At 42.3% G+C, this 18,973-nt stretch overlaps 1 protein-coding gene across 6 annotated transcripts in view; it reads left to right on the top strand.

Moving 5' to 3' along the window:
- The window catches only part of Fmnl2 (formin like 2), a 301,299-nt gene that overhangs the window by 208,590 nt on the left and 73,736 nt on the right, over positions 1–18,973 (top strand). For 4 of the 6 annotated variants that reach the window (XM_015993029.3, XM_015993028.3, XM_006974238.4 and 1 more), the window contains exons 5-6: positions 8,248–8,331; positions 11,715–11,867. In XM_015993029.3, coding sequence (XP_015848515.1) covers positions 8,248–8,331; positions 11,715–11,867 — 237 coding nt within the window. The remainder of the gene's footprint in view (positions 1–8,247; positions 8,332–11,714; positions 11,868–18,973) is intronic. The other 2 variants (XM_076569480.1, XM_042275297.2) reach the window with 1 other exon arrangement.

The following is an 18,973-nucleotide window of genomic DNA, read 5'->3' on the forward strand; positions in this document are numbered from 1 at the left end:
GTTGAGTTCAAGTTCCTCATGTCTGGGTCAGTTTTCCTCCCCTGTAAAGGTGTGGCTGGCCTTCCTATCCAAATGCGATGGAGGTGCCAGTGGTCCAGTAGGAGCAGATCATCATGACGTCCTCGGCGTCTGTGCTCCTTATGGAAGTGTCTGCAGAAGATCTTCAGTGGCGGTTGCTCTGAACTTCCACATTAGTGAGCAACGGAATAGAATATGTGCAACTGAGCCTGTCCTGAATAACCTGGAGTTTAGTGGTTCTCTTTCATGTTAGAAAGACACCAATTGGAGAGATGGCTCAGCTGTTAAGAGCACTGGCTGCTCTTCCAGAGTTCATGGGTTCAATTCCCAGTGCCCACATAGCAGCCCACAAATGTGTATTAATTACAGTTCCAGGGGATCATACATCCTCATACAGACACACATGCAGGCAAAACATCAATGTTCGTAAAATAAAAATAAATCATTTAAAAAAAAAAAAGACACCGATCTCTGCAGGACAGTTTGCACTGTGCAGTCAGAGCACTGGGCCAGAGCAGTGGGCAAGCGAAGAGGAAGAAGCTCAGGGTCGCCATTAGTAGCAGCGTTACTGGCCTTCACAGGGAGTGCTAGGCATTCCCTGCTTCCCTGCCACTTACAAGAAGTAGCTTTTCCTCTTCTGTTTCTAAGCTTCTGTCATTTAAAAATGGTCAGTTGCCAGGCAGTGGTGGCACACGCCTTTAATCTCAGCACCCGGGAAGCAGAGGCAGGCGGATCTTTGTGAGTTCGAGGCAGCCTGGTCTACCGATTGAGTTCTAGGACGGCCAGGGCTGTTACATAGAGAAACCCTATCTTGGGGTGGGGGGAGTTCACTGTCTCTGGAGACTATTGCAGAGGGAGGAATTAAAAAGGTATCTGGAAGTGGACATGGTGAGATTATGTGTGTGGTGTTCTGGAATTTTCTGCCTTCGCCAGTACACGGTACTGTGAGCTGTGTTCAGGTCTATTAACAAAGCTACTCTGTGAGACCCAACAGATGACGTTTCTTTGCCAGTGTTGCCACTCCAGGCTCCTGTTAAATGTTCAGTTTACACACGGTGATGGTTAAGTGCGTATCTTTGGTGGCAGCTGTCTGAAGTACTTGAAAGAAGAATCTAAGTCAGGCTGTCTGATTTCTCACCTTCCTGACTCCTCATACTTCCTGTATACCTACGTGTATTGTGGGGCGTTTACCCACCACCCCCACAGCTTCCCAGAGTTTTCTTGAGTGCGAGCAGCAGGAAATATTAGATAGAAGGATTTATAGCGGAGAATCTTGCGGAGATAAACAGATAGAAAATAAAGGATAGCCTCGAGAGGGCCTGGAACCTATTCCAACGGGCCCCGACTGTCTCTGGTCCAGGGTTTTTATAGAGACGCCAAGGGGTGGAGCAAAAGACCTCCTCCCCCAGCACAGCCAAGTGCAGACCATCTCAGACACCTGCACTCAGGCCCGTGGTCCTGATCATCCTCTATTCGGACCTGCTGGGTAAAGCCACGAGGAACCCCGGAACGGGCTCCCACAGGTCCCCCCTTCTTAATATATAAAAAAATAACTATTAATGGCTTACAGCAATCTCCATAGCTGTTACACCTCCCAGTATGGGAGTAGAGGATGATATAGATGGCATTTCTCTTTTGAATTAGGTCCAAGGTGACCACAGCAGTCTTAGCTGCCTCAAGCCCTTTCTAAACCAAAAACTCTTAAGGCAACTACAAACTTAAAGAATCCCTTAGCTTCATCATCACCATTAACAGGTTAACATAAATATTGCTATACATAGTTACAATTCTTTCAATCTTACAACTCAAAGCAAACTCTTAACAGAACCATTAGAATTAGCATATATGGTGCTATATATAGTTAACAATTTTCTCCGTCTTACAACTTTAACTCAGTCATTTGAATTTTCATGTTAACAGAACATAGGAAAAACTTCGATGTATTCACATCAAACTTAAACATTTCCTTAAATCCACAAAGCCAGGGTGCATTAATATCAATAGGTTTCTGCGAACATAATTCAATCTCATAGCTCCTCCTTTTCTTTATAATTTTTAAGCAAAATCTCAAGCCTAGTTAGAAAACCCAAACTTTTCTGTTTAAACAGTTCCATTTGTAACACAAAACCTGTTCAATAAGTAATTCCATTTTTACATAAACAGTTCCACAAAACAACTCATAAATCACCAGTTAATAAAGCATATACGCATACACAAAATTGCATCTTGATTCTAAGTAGAAATACATTTCTTCATTTAAACAGTTTCATTTTTAACCCAATTCCAGAAAACCGTTCCTAGGTCATTACTATAAGTAAGCTCAAAATTGTCCCATTGCAATGAAATCTCTATTGTTCATTTCATTTAAGTACCAAAATTCAAATGATAAATATTGGTACTAGCCTTCCAAATTTGAAGAAATCCATAACCAAAATGTTTTTGTAATTTTATCTCATTTTAAGTTCAAAAAGTTTAAATAAGAAATAAATTCTGGTATCAGGCTTTTACTTCCAAATATGAAGAGACTTTTTTAACCAAAACTTTTTGCAGTTAATAATTTTTGTTCAAACAAGCGTCTCTGCAACTTTTGTTCTCACAGACAGACCTTTTTAGTATAGTAAGATTTTAAACCGCACCGTTTTTGCTGTTAAGCTCAGGTTTTTCTGTGCTGCGTTGATATTCCATGGATCTCAGCTGCGGATGCCTTGTGCTGGTTCTGGCGTCCGCCATTCTTAGCTTCTTAGCGGCTTCTGGAGCTTTTGAAATCATTTAGACTGCCTACTTTGCAGTCTACTAGGACACTATCTCCTGTGTCTCAGGTGTTTTCACCATATACATTAATAGACTCCCACTTAACATTTACACTTTTTCACAAACTCACATATAACATTTTTTTTTTGCCTTGCAAAGCATTTAGACTCATATTCAACATTTACACGTTTTTACAAACTCACATACAACATATTAGCATCTACTTATTTATACTTTATAGAACTACTTTAGCAAATATATTTCCTATTAATTCTTATATACTTATCTTATTTCTTATTTAAACTTACATTTAAAACTAGCATCTTACAAGCTTATTACTACATGTCTTAAGACTACCTTAGATACTTCTTACAAGCTTATATTCTTAAAGGAACTCTATTGATCTATTTTACAAACTTATATAGGCTACCATTAGCATATATCTAACTTAGCAAACACCTAAAGATTTCTTAACACAGATCTAACAAGACAGAATTTTACAAACTCACATATCTTATATTCGTCTCTCTACTTCTTACTCTTAATTATTATCACCATCTCTATCAGAAAGATTCTCTTAACTAGACAGGAAGTACGTACATCATTTCTAAAGTTTACAGTTTATAGTTAGCTTTGTTATAAAGCACTGGGATTTAGTGAGTGTTGTCATTATAGAGTTGTGATACTTGTTGCTAGGGGATTGTAACATTCTCAGGACAAAGCCACACCCCAAAGTTGCGAGTTCTCTCAGCAGTTCCGGACAGGCAGAGATGCACTGTCAGCGGTAGACAGTTTTTAACTAGAGGCTGTCCCTTCACCCAAATTCATAATAGCTCCCCTAAGAACTTCAATTCAAACAAACGTTTCTATCACAGCAGTACTTTTGGTTTGTTCTACTGAAAAACTTTATGCTGAGGGTGAAATTATCATATTTAGCTGTTGTAAAGCTCTTCGCCAAAAACTGCACAGCTATTAGGTGATATTTTAAGGATTTTAAAGTGACTCGTTTGCTCTTATAGGTAGCTTTTTGTCATCCAATTACCGTAAAAACTTTGCACAACTATTAGGGTAAATAAGGCATTTTACCAACGGCGCCCCAAACCACGAAGCACCTAGTTCCGAATCCTTTCAATTTTTCATTGGAACTGACACTTAAACCCTTAGACGACTTTTCCCCTTTTTCTTTTAAAAGCTGTATTTTAATTTTAGAGCTGACAAAAGTGTTTCAGGGCAATGTCGCCATCTTTAACAGAAAAACTACCTTTCCCAGAATGCATTTCCCTTATATCAGTCCATAATATCAGCCCCTTATATCATTTCCTATATTTCTTTTCAGGTTTGAGAGTCAACTGGTTCTCTTTTACCATACTTGTTTACAAATTCTTGCCCGGGAGGTTTGAACAAAGTTTTTTGCTTTTGTAACGGGAGATTTGAACAAGCATTTTACATTTTCAGCTATGGGACATTGGGAGGTTTCTGGTCTCTCCTCAGCTGGCTTCAACAGGTGTTTCTCCTTCATCAGACACTGGCCCCCGAATCAGAACCACACCTGCCTCGTTAGCCGGCATTGAGGCTGGCATTTCTGATAGCAACTTTGCTCGGGGCTTGTGCTTGCCTTAGCCAGTCAGTGAAAAACAAGATCATTTACAACAGCTTTTCCATAGCTCTTTCAGAGAGATTTTCTCCCACTGATCTTCTCATTTTGCTTGTTCCTTCCCCCCCAGATGCAGAGCTTCAGCTATCTGTCTGCGGCTCTGTTCCTCTGCTAGCTGCCTTTGGAGGTAGGGGCTTTTCTCCCCCCGAATCTGCCTCAAACTCTAGCAGCTTTGTCAGGTCATACATTTTCTGGGGAGGATTATGTCCCTTCTGTTTCTTCCGAGTCTTTCTCCCTGACAGTTCCCAGTTTGGTCTCAATCTATGCCCCTCTACCCCAGAAACAGTTTCCGACACTACAGCGGCGGCTTTCCCTGCTACTGAAGGTAGGGGCTTTAGTCCGTTTCTATTTTTCGGGGTCTGAGGTTTGTGTTCATAAATCAAGCTTAGCAAGGGAGGTTTTTGCCATTTCTAAACTCCCATTAGAACAGGTGCTTTGCCTTATCAGGCCTTCACCTGGCCCAGTCCCCCAGTGGGTTGGTTGCATTTGCTTGTCTGGGTGCTCAAGGACAGAGCTTATGCCAGAGGCAATCACCCCTCAGGGCTACACTCCCTCATCTCATGGGAGTCAGTTGAAACAAAGCTTTTTCAAAGAGATGCTTTCTCTGACAGAAACTTTACTCCTGGTTAGTTCTGTTCTGCCCTGGCTGGGCTCTTTCCCCAGACAGCGTTCTGACTCGGCAGCATGACTGCTTCAGACCCAGTTCAGCTTTACTGTTTTCCCAGAAAGGTCCTTTCTCTGATAGGAAAGCTTTTTCTCAGATTTCTCTTTGCAGTTGTGGACCTATCAACCCGGGACTTGTAGGAAAGTGGACAACTGTGCCGTTCCCACAGGCTTTAGCTTTGTTTGTTCATTAGCAATCTTCCCCTGGGTCCTGCACCTTCCTGCCTCAGCTGTGCACTCCAGGAAGTTGACCACTGCAGGAACCCTAGTATCCCCGAAATGCACTCCAACTCAGAGACGCTGGCCAGTCGCCTCTGGGTTTTTGCTCAGAAGTGAGGATACAATGCTAACAGTTTCAGGGAATCTTTGCATAGGACGATTAGGAGCACCTTTCCATTCTGAAATGCTCACTCAAAACTTTTGCTGCCTCAGCTCGGCTGTAACTGAAAAGCTTGGCTTTTTGCTTTTCTCAGGTAAAGTTTCCTGCCCTTTTGGGCTCTCTGTAGCTCTTTACCCACACTCTCCCAAGCGTTTCCCTCAGGGTACTCTGACCCACTGTCTTTTACCAGCTTGAAGAGACAGAGCTTAGAAGACGCTTTTAGAAACTTGTTCCAGCCTCCTGCATTGCAGGGAGGATTGTTAAAGCTTGAAAGAACTAAGAGGTTTTGCTGTCTTAAGAGGTTTGTTTTCCCTTAGAGCTAATCACAGGTGGTCCCCATACTAATCTCTTCAGGTGATTCTAATTTTTGTCATCTCCCAGAAGGACAAATTTAGTTTTTAAGTTTAAGAGCTTTTGAAAAAGATTAAGGCTTTTTAGAGAGATTTTCCCCCAAAATTTTTCAAGAAAAGCTTTATAGTTTAAGAGAAAGGTTTTTTTTTCCCCAGGAGAAAGACCAACTTTTCCCAAAACCTCCCAACTTTAAACTTTGACTTCTTACACTCCCATTTTTGCTTCAGGGAGAAATTTCTCCTGCTGCTTGGATTTGGCTTTTCAGCTGTCCCCAGGTCAAAAGCTTCCATAGGAAACTTTTCCTTCCCCATAAGCTCCAAGAAGAGCTTTTTTACTACCCGAAAAGCCCAAAGAAAGATTTTTTCCCCAGTTTGCTTTCAAAGCCCCCAAAGTTAGAAAATTGAGTTTTTCTGTCTAGTTGCCTTACTTATTTTTTCCTACACAATCTTATACTTCTAAGTTTTTCCTAAACTATATTACTACCCTATATCTTATACTTATCACAGATAGAAATTGAGAAAGGGATAGAAGATAGAAAATTTTGACAGAAGAGAATTTCGCTGCAGCATCGGACATCCTTCCAGTCCGCTTTCCTTTTCTCTCGAGGATAAAACGCCTGCCTTCCCAAAAAATATATATAAAAATATATATTCCATAACACCGGCATGCCTTTCCACTGGCAGGGCTGACTCAGCACTTTCACCAAAAACTCTGTAATAAAACTATTATTTTCCTTTATCTTTAGTCCCTATTACTTTGTCTTAAGTCCCTGTTCATTTGTCTTTAGTCCCCCCTTTTTTTGTCCCTTTTTTTTCTTTAGTCCCTTTTTTCCCCCTTTCTTTAGTCCCTTTTTTTTTCCCCTTTCTTTAGTCCCTTTTTTCCCCTTTCTTTAGTCCCTTTTTTTTCCCTTTCTTTAGTCCCTTTTTTTCTTTAGTCCCTGTTCACGGCGCCGTTCTGTGGGGCGTTTACCCACCACCCCCACAGCTTCCCAGAGTTTTCTTGAGTGCGAGCAGCAGGAAATATTAGATAGAAGGATTTATAGCGGAGAATCTTGCGGAGATAAACAGATAGAAAATAAAGGATAGCCTCGAGAGGGCCTGGAACCTATTCCAACGGGCCCCGACTGTCTCTGGTCCAGGGTTTTTATAGAGACGCCAAGGGGTGGAGCAAAAGACCTCCTCCCCCAGCACAGCCAAGTGCAGACCATCTCAGACACCTGCACTCAGGCCCGTGGTCCTGATCATCCTCTATTCGGACCTGCTGGGTAAAGCCACGAGGAACCCCGGAACGGGCTCCCACAGTGTATGTCAGGATGAAAGGGCTAGGGGAGAGGAGACAGGAGAAAAAGTAAAAACCGTAAAGCAGAACAAACAAACAAACAAGGCATCTGGAGTCTACTAGATTCTTCTTGTACCACAAGCCTCTTAAGCAGGTCCTGTTCTCCCTTGGACACAGGGACCTGCTGCTGTTTTCATAGCTAGCAAGTGTGGCTTCCACAGTAGCTGTGGTGCATCTGTTCCCGGAGGGACACAACCACTTTGGATTACAGTGTGTGGCTGTGGCTCGTGTTATTGCAGTGATCTTTGTACCCTTCAGTTGGTGGAATTTCACACTGAGTGAAGGTTCCTTCTGATATCCTCACAGTCTCTGATGGGGAATGCTTGGGAGGAAATGTGTGAAAGCAGATGACAGAATTGTATCTTCAGGCCTTATCACCTTGTCTAGTGGAGTCATTATGAATGACAGCAAATACAAATGTGTGAGTATTCATGGTGAACTGGTACACAGTACTCAAATGCAGGCTAAAAAGAATGGTTTAAGACTGGATTGTTAAAACTCTTTGTCACACGTTAGTCCTGCCCATGGTCTGTGGTACCTGCCATCTTTTAAAGGTTTTCATACTCGTGGAAAAAATGAAGCAAGTCATTATCCCTATTGAATTTCCAGAAGCCAGTAAACATCGGCCCCTCGTTGGTGGTTTAGTGGTTTCTCTAGCTGGGTGTGCCAAGAAGGCTTGAGCATGGATTTGGAGTCCTGCCTGCATCTCAGTGGCCATGGCACCATGTCCCCAGTCTGCCTCATTCTTTGTCTGCTCTTGGCTCTTTCAGCAACCAGGCGAGGGATCATTTATGGTTGAAAGTACGTTAGGACAAACTCCTTTTCTTAGAAATATTTTTGAAATTGGTTGTCTTAAGTCTTCAGTCAGTCAAATGCAAGGGTGGCATGTCAGGACTTTTTGCTCCTTATTCTTACACAGCAACCTATGGTTTTCGTACCCTATCCAGAAGTGCCTCCTTCCTGTACAAATAGTTGAGCCCATCTTCTATATATATCCTTTTAGACTTTGGATGTTTCGAGGGAAAAACCAAAACTACCCACCATGTCCTTTCCCTTGATCGGTGTCACCAGTAATTCTTTTTTCCTTCCCCAGATGGGTCAGAGAGTTTCTGAATGAAGAAAACAAAGGCCTCGATGTTCTCGTGGAGTATCTATCCTTTGCACAGTATGCAGTCACGTAAGTAAAACTTAGCTCGCTTGCATATCAGTTACACATGGTCCCAGAAGATGTAGCCCATCAGTAAAATCACATACCTCACTGAAGGCAGAAACCCACAAGCAGATGGGGGGAAGTTTAAAAAGATTTATCACTGATTTTTTAGCTAAAAACAAGCTCACATAATTTGTATTAGAAATGTCTTTAAGTCAGAAATAAAACAGGTGAGTAAAAATCACCTTGAAGACCACCCAGCTATGTGAGGGATCACACCCAGGACCTGGCCTTGCTACTGAGCAATATCCACAGTACAAAAAATTGGCTTTCCTGAGGGCTTAAGTTACATGAATCTATGTGATAGAATACTAGAGTGGTATATAATACATTGCTGAATAAATAAAAGAAGTAGAAAAAAAAAGAACGTCCTTTGATTTTTTTTAATTGAATTTTGATATGCTGGGGATTGAAGCAGGGCCTTGCACAAACTAAGCCTGTATTCTACCACTGATCCACACCCCAACCCCGTGATACATCTGAGGTGTAGTTCAGTATCAAAGCCTTTGCCTATCATGTGGGAGGCCATGCGTTCAATCCCAGCACTGAGGGGGAAATGATACAGGTGTGTTTTTGTAGATTTTGGCAAGTGAACAGGTAAGGTCGCAGTGCTGGACATCGACATAGTGGCTCAGGAGGATGGAACACTGTTGTTCCCCTTTTGAAATTGTCTATATATTTGTAGTCCTTGATTTCCTACCACATGCAGGGAAGGAACCTGGAGCAGGGCAGGAAAAAATTAAGTTGCATAGCTATATTATTCCACATGGTTCTCCGTTTTCATGACTTCTGGAACGGTTTATAACAGGGCTGCAAAGTGTACATTTGAATGAGGCATTTTGTTTTTAACATTTTTCCTTTAATCAGGAAATTGTCCAACGTCCACAGATAGTTTCACTTGTGCAGGGTAAGGCAGTAATGATGCTGTGTTTTTAATTAGACATGGACGATGCTTCAGCTCAGGTGCTGTTTGTTCTTTTCCTTCCTGTGGTTTTGTGTGTGTGTGTGTGTGTGTGTGTGTGTGTGTGTGTGAAGACAGGCTCTCAGGCTGTACAGAGGCTAGCTTTAAACTTGTAATCCTCCTGCCTCTGCTTTCTGATTGCATCCCACTATGCTTTTTCCAGAGACAGACATATTTAGTTTGATTTTATGTATATGAGTGTTTGTCTGCATGTATATATGTGTACTACCTGTTCGCTTGGTGCTCATGCCATGGAATCTAGAAGAGGGCGTTGAGTCCTCTGGAACTGGAGTTACAGATGGTGTGACTGCTGTGTGGGTACTAGGAACCAAACTAAGGTCCTCTGCAAGAGCATCAGGAGCTCTTAGACACCGAGCCCTCTCTCCAAGCCCTCCATTCTTCTCTTTAACAGTAACTACTTGTTTTTAGTTCCTCACTCCCAAGAGTCTGAATATCCATCCAGCTGGATAGTTTTCTCTACTTATGAAGAGGAAACTACAATTATTCTTAACCTTATAGATTCATGGTTATTAACCAAATCTGATATGATGATTTCTATTTTGATATTTCTCATATACTATAAAAAATTGTTTTCTGAAATATAATTCATAGTGTTTATGCCATATTCCATCAAAAGGATATTTCTTGCCTATTTATTACTTTCAAGTCTGCTAATCCTATGATGCATCATATATTATGACAAAAAGAATATTCCCTCTTACAAATTTTAAAGTCTATAGAAACATTGATAGTATTTAAGGAAGACTAAGAAAAATGAAGAATAAAGGAAAAAAGAACATGTTATAATTGTTCCCTATATATAATGAATCCTTTACTTACTTGACGATAGGGCTTGGAAGCCAGATTTCCCAAATACGCCCGCATGTCAGACCAGTGGGGGCATGTCTGTGATACTGTGCAGGAATTCTGCAGTGTAAGGCAATAACCCACTGAACACCTGGACTTAGAGTTTGTGTTCTCTGTTTATGAGCCTTTGGATTTGTTTGGAAGCATTAGCTTTAAACACTTTGTACATTGGTTTTTAGTTTGGTTTTGCTTTGTGTAATTTGTCTTTTATTTTGAGAATTTTTTTTTTTTTAACTATACTCTGGCATTAGTAATTCTCCAGCCCATGGAATGTAACACAGCAGATTCTGATTCTGTCTGAAATGGAAGCGTCCACCAATTCAGTGAAGTGTGTGTTTCTTGCAATTTGGTCCTGTGCCTGTGGGAAGGAGTGAGAGGAACGTATGACATGAGCTCTGTTCAGTGACTTGTGACGTGTCCATTCCGTGAATGTTTTTCATATGTCCCTTAAAGTCCCTTCCATCTCAATAAGAGCCTTTTATTGTAGTACTTCAGGTTTTCTTAGACTACCTCATTCTGCCTCTCTCCTCTTCAGCATTACTCCTGCATCCAAGGGCATGACAGAAAAGTCTGTCATCCACCCCTTGGCTGGCTGTGCCTGTCCCTGCTGTGTGATTAACCTGAACAGTCAGAGAATAGCCCCTAGGTTTTAGGTGGCCATTCTGATGTTTTTTGTTTTTTTCCCCTCTGGCAGTCATGCTTTATAAGCATCTGTAGATGATTTCCAGCATACATTATTTTTTCTTCAAGATCTTTCAGAGAATATTAACTGTCGCTGCTGTCTATTTGTTCTGCTGTCTGATCAGGCAGAACTAAGGGTAGAAACACTGCAGCATTCTTATGAGAAAGCAGAGTAACTCACTGCGTGAGCAAGGATATGCGTGGGATACAAAGGCCTGCTTGTTTAACTGCTCGGTTCCTAAGGCTACCCGAGAATAAGCAACTCAACTGGCCACTGATTCCAACATGGTTAACATGAGTAATAACCTCAAAAAATGTCAGAGGAACAACAGTCTTACTTTAGAGAGCACCACATTGGGAAGAGAATCCACAATCAAAGCAAATCCATATCCTCACTAGTAATGTATCACATATGGTTGGAAAAGTACTTGCTAACACACTAGGAGAAAATGCTCAGTGAAAAATTGATGGGTAGGAATGAATTAGTATAAGCCTAACATACCAACTTGTTCAAGCCAAATGCAGACAGCTGTAAGATCTCTTGCCTCCTTCCAGCGCAGCGGGGGTAGTAATTGGTAAGCCACCAAGATGCAAACAACGTACGTGGACCTCATTTTACTTGTTTGTTGTTAATGGTTCTTTTGCCAGACCCTGCGTTTGTCATCCTCATGTTTTCCAAGCTAACACCAGGACCACAGAGGTTCTTTTGCATTTCCTTTGGCTGCAAAGACTTCTCACATTATGGTGAAGACGAGGTTAAGGAATAGCAGGTCGTGTGTGTCCACGTGTGTGTCTGAAAGTTAGTGTCTAAGTTTTGAGTAGCATTCCTTTTTTGTTTTAGTTTTGACTTTGAAAGTGTGGAAAGTACCGTGGAGAGTACAGTGGACAAATCAAAGCCCTGGAGTAGGTCCATCGAGGACCTGCACAGAGGGAACAACCTGCCCTCCCCTGTGGGCAACAGTGTGTCCCGCTCTGGAAGACATTCTGCACTTCGGTAAGTGCCTTAATGAGATGCTTTGGCACTGCAGGGTCCTCCTCCCTCTTCTGATCCTGGGTGGACATCATTGTGCCTTTCCACATGGCACTCTTTTCTCCAGTGAATCTAATCAACAGTTTCGTAGGTGTTCATGACCTGTTCTCTTGGCTAGTACTCTATAGCTTTACATAACACTTAGAAACACCACGTAGTGATTCAGCAGAGGTGAGAAGCTTGCACCAAATAACAGTGAAATAGTCTCTAGCAGGTAAGTTCTTAACCTGGATGGATGTTGATGTAGTGACCTCAATACCACTTGCGGGGTAGCGGCTGCACTTTACAATGTGAGCATCTAAAGAGCCCTGTAGCTCCGCATCTGTTTGTGCTGCCCTGTCCATCCACAGGTAGCTCAAGGCATGTGCCTGTGCAGGGTGTGTTCTTACTCATAGGCCACAGTGTTAGGAAGATACATTTTTATAATCAAGTGCCACTAGGCATGTTCCTTTGGTTAGGTATGCTTCATATCAACTTGACATTTTCTACTAATGACTCCACCTTACAGTTCCTGCTGAAATGCCAGGATGCTACAGGAGGATCTGCACTGACCGCCTGTGTCAATGGGTGTAATCTCATGCTGTTTGTTCAGGCAGACCTGTAATCACTCACTGAGTGGAGAAATAGCTTTCACAGTTTTCAAAGCACTGTACTTAGAGCTAACTGGTAAGGAACTCACCACTCGCGCTAATAAAGGTAGAAGTCATATCTAAATCGTGTTGTTGAAGGTTTCTCAGACCCATGACCTGAATACAGACTTGTGTGGTTAAAATCTTCATTCCTGGGTGCTGCTTGCTTTTGGTAGCTTACTAAAACCTCTTGTTTTTCTGACATGACCTGGTAGGGTGATATCATCCAAGTGTTTCAGAGTGCCATGAGTTTTGGGTCATAGAGTGTGTATGTCAGGTTAGAGCCTGTGAGTATGTGGTTTCCAGGCATTTCACATTCAGTTGCCCATTTACTACCTTTTACTCCTTTGACTTGGGTTTTAATCATACAATGTTTAAGAAATGTTTAAGATCAGTTCTGCTGAAGGATTTGATGGTTGACTATGATGTCTCCAATAAACCAGTCAGATTTTCCTTGTTATAATGCCAAAAAAAATGTTGATGGATTTAGGATGAATTGATTCGGAAATAATAAGCAACAATGTTCTAGTTCACTTCCTGGTGTTTGCAGCAGGCCAGTGGCTAAATAACCTGCTAGCGTGTGTCAACTTCACACACGGGCAGAGGGATATATGTACTTATTTACAAGCTAAAACTAACTAACTAACTAACGGAAAGTTCTGGAAATTTGACTACAATTACATATCGTGCTACAATATTGTATAACCATGGTACAATTTAATTTGGTTATTTTTCTTTGTTTACTTAGAAGGTATACATTGGTCAGCTGTCACTTTAACACAGATCCTGTTTTCTAAATAATTCATTGCATGCTTTGGACCTTAGAAGTCAGGGCCCAGGGACCTCAACCCTAGCCTGAACTGCTTCATTGTTGGCTCAAGGTAGATCTTGCCTGTCTACATTTCTAATTAGAAAGCTACACGAGAAGTGTGGTGATAGGCACAATGTGAGTGTTATCTGGAGAGACATGGGAGCCCTTTGGTCTTTCTGGCAGGCGTGCTCAAAGATGACTAGGAAACCACCATCATATTCTTCCATTTTGTGCTTCAACAGTTTGAAAGCCCAAGGAAGGGGACACTTGGCTTTCACCAGAGAGTCAACATGGTGGTGACTTGCATGGCACTTGCTGATTTTAATCTTACTATTTATTCATTCATAATTATTGGTCTTAAACATGTATAACAATGGTAGTTTAGCTCCTGTGATTCAACAGCGGTCGGAACACAGCTGTCTGGTACATGTTGCTTTTCATATCCCCAAAGATTGCTTACATTTTTCTCTCTTCCTCCTCCTCTCCTCTTTCTTCCTCTGCTCTCAACACTCCTCCAGTTTCTGGTTCTCATTCTATTGCCGTCTTTCTCATTTTACCGTCTCACGTCTGATCGTCTTCTCTGCTTTGTCCGCCTTGTCCCACGGTCTCTTGTCCTGCTGTCACCCATCTCTTACATCACCACCAGGCTGGCTTCCCTGCCCAGATCTCTTCAGCTCCAGTGCCAGCCAAGCTGCTTCTCCTTCTGCTGCCTCTGGAGCAGCTTCAGTTTACACACTGATGATGAGGCTTCCAACTGGAACATCTCCTAAGTCACTGGAGAAAGCATCCAAGAGAACTGGCAGCGCATGGTGGCCTGGTCTTACGACCATTCTCCATGTTATAATATGGTAGTCTTGTGTCATCCTGCTGCCTATCATATTATAGCTCCTCATCTTAAGAATTAGACCCTTTATAGTAGAATGAATTTTTATTAATATCAAAATTCTTCTGAAAGTACTATTGTGTTTTCTGGTAGTTTTGCTTAATGAATAAATATCTTTATATTAAACACAGACTTGTTTCCTCTGCCTCATCTCCAGATAACAACATAGATATGTGCTCTTACCAGTATCTCTTGCTAAGAAATACAGGTGAAACTTGGAAAAAATGAGATTTCAGGAGATTTTTAGCACATTTTAGAAACAAAGTTTGATTAAAGAAGAAACACCCCATTATTAAATACAGGGTCTTTGAACAAAATCCTGATGCTAGCACAATTTCTTTCTTGAATTCCAACCTGATATCTTTAATCTGCTGCATATTGATTGAAAGGCACTTTAGGACACAGCACACACCCTGAATTAGACCTGTGGCTGGGTTCTGAAACATCATACACATCTGACGCTTGGCCACAGGACAAGTGTTGATGGCAGTGCAGCAGAGACCTGGCTTGTGCGTTCTCTAGAACATGGCCTGTCTCTGGTTGAGAGTGATCCCACCAATGTGCCTGTAGACCCAGCTTCATTAAGTGATGGAGTCCTGCACATCTGTGCACCGAATGGCTTAAGGATCATGTGGAATTTGAGAAGCATGGAAAAGTAATTTTAAGACAGCCAAGATGAAAAAAAAAAAAAAAAAAGACAGCCAAGATGAATGCTATTAGACCTGAATGAGACGTGGTAGTGACAACATAAATACTTTGAGTTTTTTCAGGAAACAAATGGAGAACTGACTTGGACCTGGAAGAAGGGTCAGGTTTAAACTGTGTCTGTGGGTGATGGGTGGAGTTGGTGCTCAGGTTAAGAAAAGGCTACTCCACACAGAGGTGAGGGGAAGAGGCGTGAGCTGAGCAGAACCTTACATCAAGGATCGGGCATGTTTGAGGGACAAGCCATGTGGTGTGACAGAGGTAGTTCTAGCAGGGAGAGAGGTCAGAGTTCAAAGGTGGAAATGCTGTGGACATCACCCCAGCTTACCTTCTCACTTGCATGAAGGTACAGTGATCTATTGCTTTTAGGATATTAACTAACCAACTAACCAACATTTCTTCTGAAATGAATATTCTGCCTCCATGAGATGTCACGGTTTCCCTCAGGCTGCTGTTTCTGTGGAACAGCATTTCACAAGTAGTTATGATCTGACAGATTATACCTGTTACCTGTGGACTCAGCAGCGAGCTGAGTGTAGGCTTAGCTTATGATTTACACTTCTGACCAGTCATCCATCCTCACCTTGTTCAAAAAGGATGCAAACGCAGACACGGATGGCATCACCGTGACTTTCACTAAATGAGCACCGTGTGGCGGGCACTGTGCCGAGAGCATCCATCCGGTGATCTGTGGGGACTGCTGATGGTATCACCAGTGTTAGCTCTAAGGGTTAAACACCTGCCTGTGATCAGTGGAGGAGGAAGGGAGGCGGTCTGACTGCCACTTCCCACTGTGCTGTCCTACCTCTTTATCCATATGGAATGTATTCTTGTTCCTCCTGGTAAATGTCCCGTTTGCTGATCAGTGTCCACAGAAGCTTCCTGTAATCCTTCTCAGTTTGTCACCCTAGAGCCATGTGAGCTCTTGGAAATAAGTGTATGGGAACACCAGCTCGGGACCATTTCACTTATAACACAAGCTCATTTGAGAGTTAAGCTTTATTTTTTCAGGTAGTGTTTTACTTTATTCAGAATTTGTTGTGGGGGAAATTGCCACATTTTTAGCTTCTATTACAGGCTCAGTTTCTCTTTATCTCTTTGTCCCAGTGACATCTTTGTCTCTCTCTTTCACGCTCGCACAAACACACACACACACACACACACACACACACACACACACACACACACACATCAGTTTGAACTTATTTCCATCTTACAGAGGAAAGAATGCCCCCTGAGGTGTTCATCCTCCTCTAGTCCTCTCCTCCCCTTTCCCCCATTCTGATTTTGTTTTTTTTTTATTGCGTTGTCATCTGAATTTTATTCTGTTCTTGTTTCGTCTGTCACCATTTGTTTAAATTTTCCATCTGAAAGGTTATTTAGTGAAGAACTTGACTTACTGTTGGCCTAGGGGATCACTTAAAAGCGGAAGGTTACCAAGAAAAATACTTGGAAAATGCTCTGCTCTAACCTTGAGTTTTATGTGTCACCAAATAAGGTGGCAGATGGTGCTTGACATATGTGTCACCTGATTTAGAAAGGGAAAGGCCTCTGTTCTTGAGTCGAGACAGTGCCCACCTTGTCCCTGCTGTGCCGTCTGAGGTATGTCCGTTGAGGGGACAGTCCATTGAGAGACTGGCAAGAACAGTCTAGAATCCATGTCATGTTGGAGGCCAGGCTCCTTCCATCTCAGAGGTGATTCACTGGAAGCTGAGGAGGATGGGGGTGGTCTGGGATGAGATGTCTCGGGAGTGAGAGGGTTTCCTGGGACGTTCTTCACAGGGCCGTGTGCTACTTCGCTAGCTCTCGCATAGCCAATGCCTTCAAAGGAAACACGACGGGAAGTCAGAAATGGCAGGTTAACAGACTTAGCATTCATATCCTGAGCAGACACCTTCCCTTCACTCACATGGTAAAGCAATCCCAGCTGTGATCTGGGGCTCCGGTGGAAATAGAAAACACACTGAACATTCCAGTCCTTATTAAAAACAATCAACATTTCCTCTCCTCCCTTCGTCCCTCCCTCATTGTGTCTGTCTCCACCTCCCTTTTCTCTACTTTGAACTGTCTTCATGGAACTATTTCAGCTTTGTTTCTTTTGGCTTTGGGGCCACTTAGCAATGTACTTGGCTCATTTTTAAGCATCATATATTTTATGTTTAATTGATTTAAAAAAAGGCCCAAATGACGTCATGTCTAAAGGGTAGGAAAGGAAACCTGAAACCCCCAATTTTGGTTAGAGTGCTATTAGCCCAGACCTTGGAATGGTTGTTGGTCTAGTCCTGACAAATGATGTGGCATCCTGGAGGGGGACTGCATTCCTGTTTGGTTGAACCTGACTTCAGCTTCCAAGGCAGTTCCAATTCCTACACTTCTAGGTAGGTACTAGTTTGATATCTAAGGCTGAAAGTGCTTTTGCAATAGAAAAATTATATCTCTTTCCCCGTCTCTCTGGCCAATAGGACCTGGATTTAAGAATCCCAGAGTTGTTGACAATGGAGCTGCATAGAATGCTTTTGAAAAATCTTTCTCCAGACCTTAGGACATCCTGGTTCAGGAGTCATCTAATGTTCTATTTTATATTCAGTCTTTTGACAGTGGTAGTACAGAGAAAGGCAGATTTTTACATAATATACAAACTAATTTTTATATATGTGTGCTAGAGACCAAACCTAGGACCCTGAGGTGCTGACCAACCCTCTGGAGTAATGTCATGTTTATACGAATAAATGTGTTGCTGTTGTGACAAGAGATGGGTTATGACTTACCTGAAGACATTACTGGGCGGACGGTGACTGGACTCTTGGTGTTTACTGTTTGGGGCTTTATAAATACTCCTGTCTGAGCAAATACAGTGTCTATCACAAAGCTTTGGCTCTGGCGAGGAGACTTTCTCTTGTACTCAGGATCATTCTGGACATGTCGCTTATTTTGAAGTTTATTACTTACTGTAATATTTTTTAAAATATGTCTATTCCTAACCACAAGAGCCAGCTGTACAGGTTGAGATGCTTGCTATGTGCCCCTTTACAGATTCACTTTCATGAGGGAAGTCGGTGGTCAGGTGGTGAGTATCACTGTAGGACTACACAAGACACATTCTGCATCAGTCTTGCAGAGCATTTTGGCAAATACGACTTAGTTTTTATGTCTCCTGTGCATGTTAGCATTGTTGTAGAACTTCTCACACGCATGTTACTCCTGATGCTTGCTGAGACATGTATGAAATGGATTCAAGTGTCAGGAATATTTTGTTGTTTTTTTTTTTTCAGAGACAGGATTTCTCTGTGTAGTTTTGGTGCCTGTCCTGGATCTTGCTCTGTAGACCAGGCTGGCCTCGAACTCACAGAGATCCGCCTGGCTCTGCCACCTGAGTGGGGATTAAAGGCATGTGCCACTGCTGCCCGGCCAGGAATAAATTTTAAAAGTTAGTATTGTGTGCATGTTTGGTGTGTGTGTGTGTGTGTGTGTGTGTGTGTGTGTGTGTGCGTGTGCGCGTGTGCGCGCGTGCATGCGTGTGTAGGCCAGAAGACAACTCTGTGATATTGTTTCCTTTAATCTTTACTTGTATTCTGGGGAATTTAGCTCAAGTTGTCAGGCTTGTGCAGCAAGCATTTTCCCATGATCTCTATTGCCTGTCCAGTTTGCGTGTGTGTGCATTGTTTTGTTAAGAAACACAATTTCATGTAGCCCAGGATACACTGAATTAATTCTCCATCCTTCTGCCTCTACTTTCTGCTGTGATTAGGAGTCCAAGCCCCACATCCACCTTCTGCTTGGTTCTGTTCTTAAGTCAGTTTTATAATAAACTGTTTCTATATTTGTATAGGTTAGTTTGTGAATTCTCATTGGCAAATCCCAACCAGCATCTACTCTTCATTGCCAGGGTAGCTTCTATAGTTGTAGTTCAGTGCTTGGGGAGATAGCAAAGCAGTGATGCCTGAGAAATGTGATGTTGTTCTTCCCTACAGAATCATCTCTGTCCTTTCTTATGTTTCCCCACAAATGGCAAGAGCTCCAAAGAAAGCAGCCAGGCTGTTCT

The sequence above is a fragment of the Peromyscus maniculatus genome, chromosome 4, assembly GCF_049852395.1.
Source record: "Peromyscus maniculatus bairdii isolate BWxNUB_F1_BW_parent chromosome 4, HU_Pman_BW_mat_3.1, whole genome shotgun sequence".
In the NCBI taxonomy this organism is placed as follows: Eukaryota; Metazoa; Chordata; class Mammalia; order Rodentia; family Cricetidae; genus Peromyscus; species Peromyscus maniculatus.